The following is a 1,028-nucleotide window of genomic DNA, read 5'->3' as shown; positions in this document are numbered from 1 at the left end:
TTAAAACGAATAATTGTTATTAAACTCAGTTCATGACCGGTGTAGAATTTAGGTGTTGATTATAGTTTTTTATGTTGTAGGTTAAAGACAGATAATCTGTTTTGAAAATTATCAGCACGATAATGAAGCTGTTGTAATTACTCGTTTTGTTATATGACTGTATTTCCAGTGTGTTTCTATTGTCTATAAGTAAAGTATCCATTACTGCTAAATGTGTTCAGTGTTATTGTATAATGTGACCTCAGAGCGTCTCTCGCATGATGCTGGTACCAATACTGTGATGCTTTAATTCCAAAGATACAATCAGTAACACTCTGTGAGTCAGTACATGTAGATAAATCCTGACCTCTTGCTGTTCAGACATCGGGGTGAATCTGACAGATCCCATGTTCAGAGGACTCTACAGAGGGAAGCAGAAACATGACGTCGAGCTACTGCTTCACTCTTATTTTCGATCCCCACAGAGAGGCTCATGATAGAAACAGGTGAGTCACACCGTCTGTTTATTTTAAAGCTTTTGGCAGAATGTGGCCTGAGTTTGATCACACAGTGAACCTTTAATATAAAGTTTTCTTAAAGCTCTGGAGTCATTGGTTTTATATTCTTGTTGAAGCTGTATCACCAATAAGAGGGAATATATTAGATTAAATAGGTTTGTGCTCACTTTATAGAAATGTTTTGCTGATGTTACAGCTCTTTAAATGCTACATTCATGTTATTTATGGATTTCCACCTTCCTGCTCGTTTCCAGACGCCCTGTGGTGTGGTGTGAAGAACACTCATGCCGGGTCCAAATGTGTTAAAACTACATTTCCCACAAAGAAGAAGTGGGAGGCAGGACACTGCCTGAAGGACCGGAATGAGCCCTGTCATATCATGTGAGTCACTAAAGGGAAACGCTTTATAAATCCAATGGATACAATCAGACGTCGCACTGAAGCATGAATATTGTTAAACACAATAGACCTTTAATTTTAAGATTTCACTATTTGTCTCTTGCAGACAAGTCCTGGAGGTGATGGCAGCAG

The 1,028-nt window shown here is 38.5% G+C and overlaps 1 protein-coding gene across 1 annotated transcript in view; it reads left to right on the top strand.

Moving 5' to 3' along the window:
* Positions 1–1,028, top strand: part of LOC102197578 (E3 ubiquitin-protein ligase RNF139-like) — a gene marked incomplete at its 5' end in the record, with an annotated part of 10,095 nt that extends 9,067 nt beyond the window's left edge. The window contains 3 exons of the mRNA XM_005755397.2: positions 361–485; positions 752–878; positions 1,003–1,028. Of these exons, the coding sequence (XP_005755454.2) occupies position 361 (1 nt within the window). The remainder of the gene's footprint in view (positions 1–360; positions 486–751; positions 879–1,002) is intronic.

The sequence above is a fragment of the Pundamilia nyererei genome, unplaced genomic scaffold (genome assembly GCF_000239375.1).
Source record: "Pundamilia nyererei isolate P.nyererei 1_Seehausen unplaced genomic scaffold, PunNye1.0 scaffold01376, whole genome shotgun sequence".
In the NCBI taxonomy this organism is placed as follows: Eukaryota; Metazoa; Chordata; class Actinopteri; order Cichliformes; family Cichlidae; genus Pundamilia; species Pundamilia nyererei.
The sequence above is the reverse complement of the archived record's forward strand: the minus strand, read 5'-3'. Positions and strand labels throughout refer to the sequence as shown.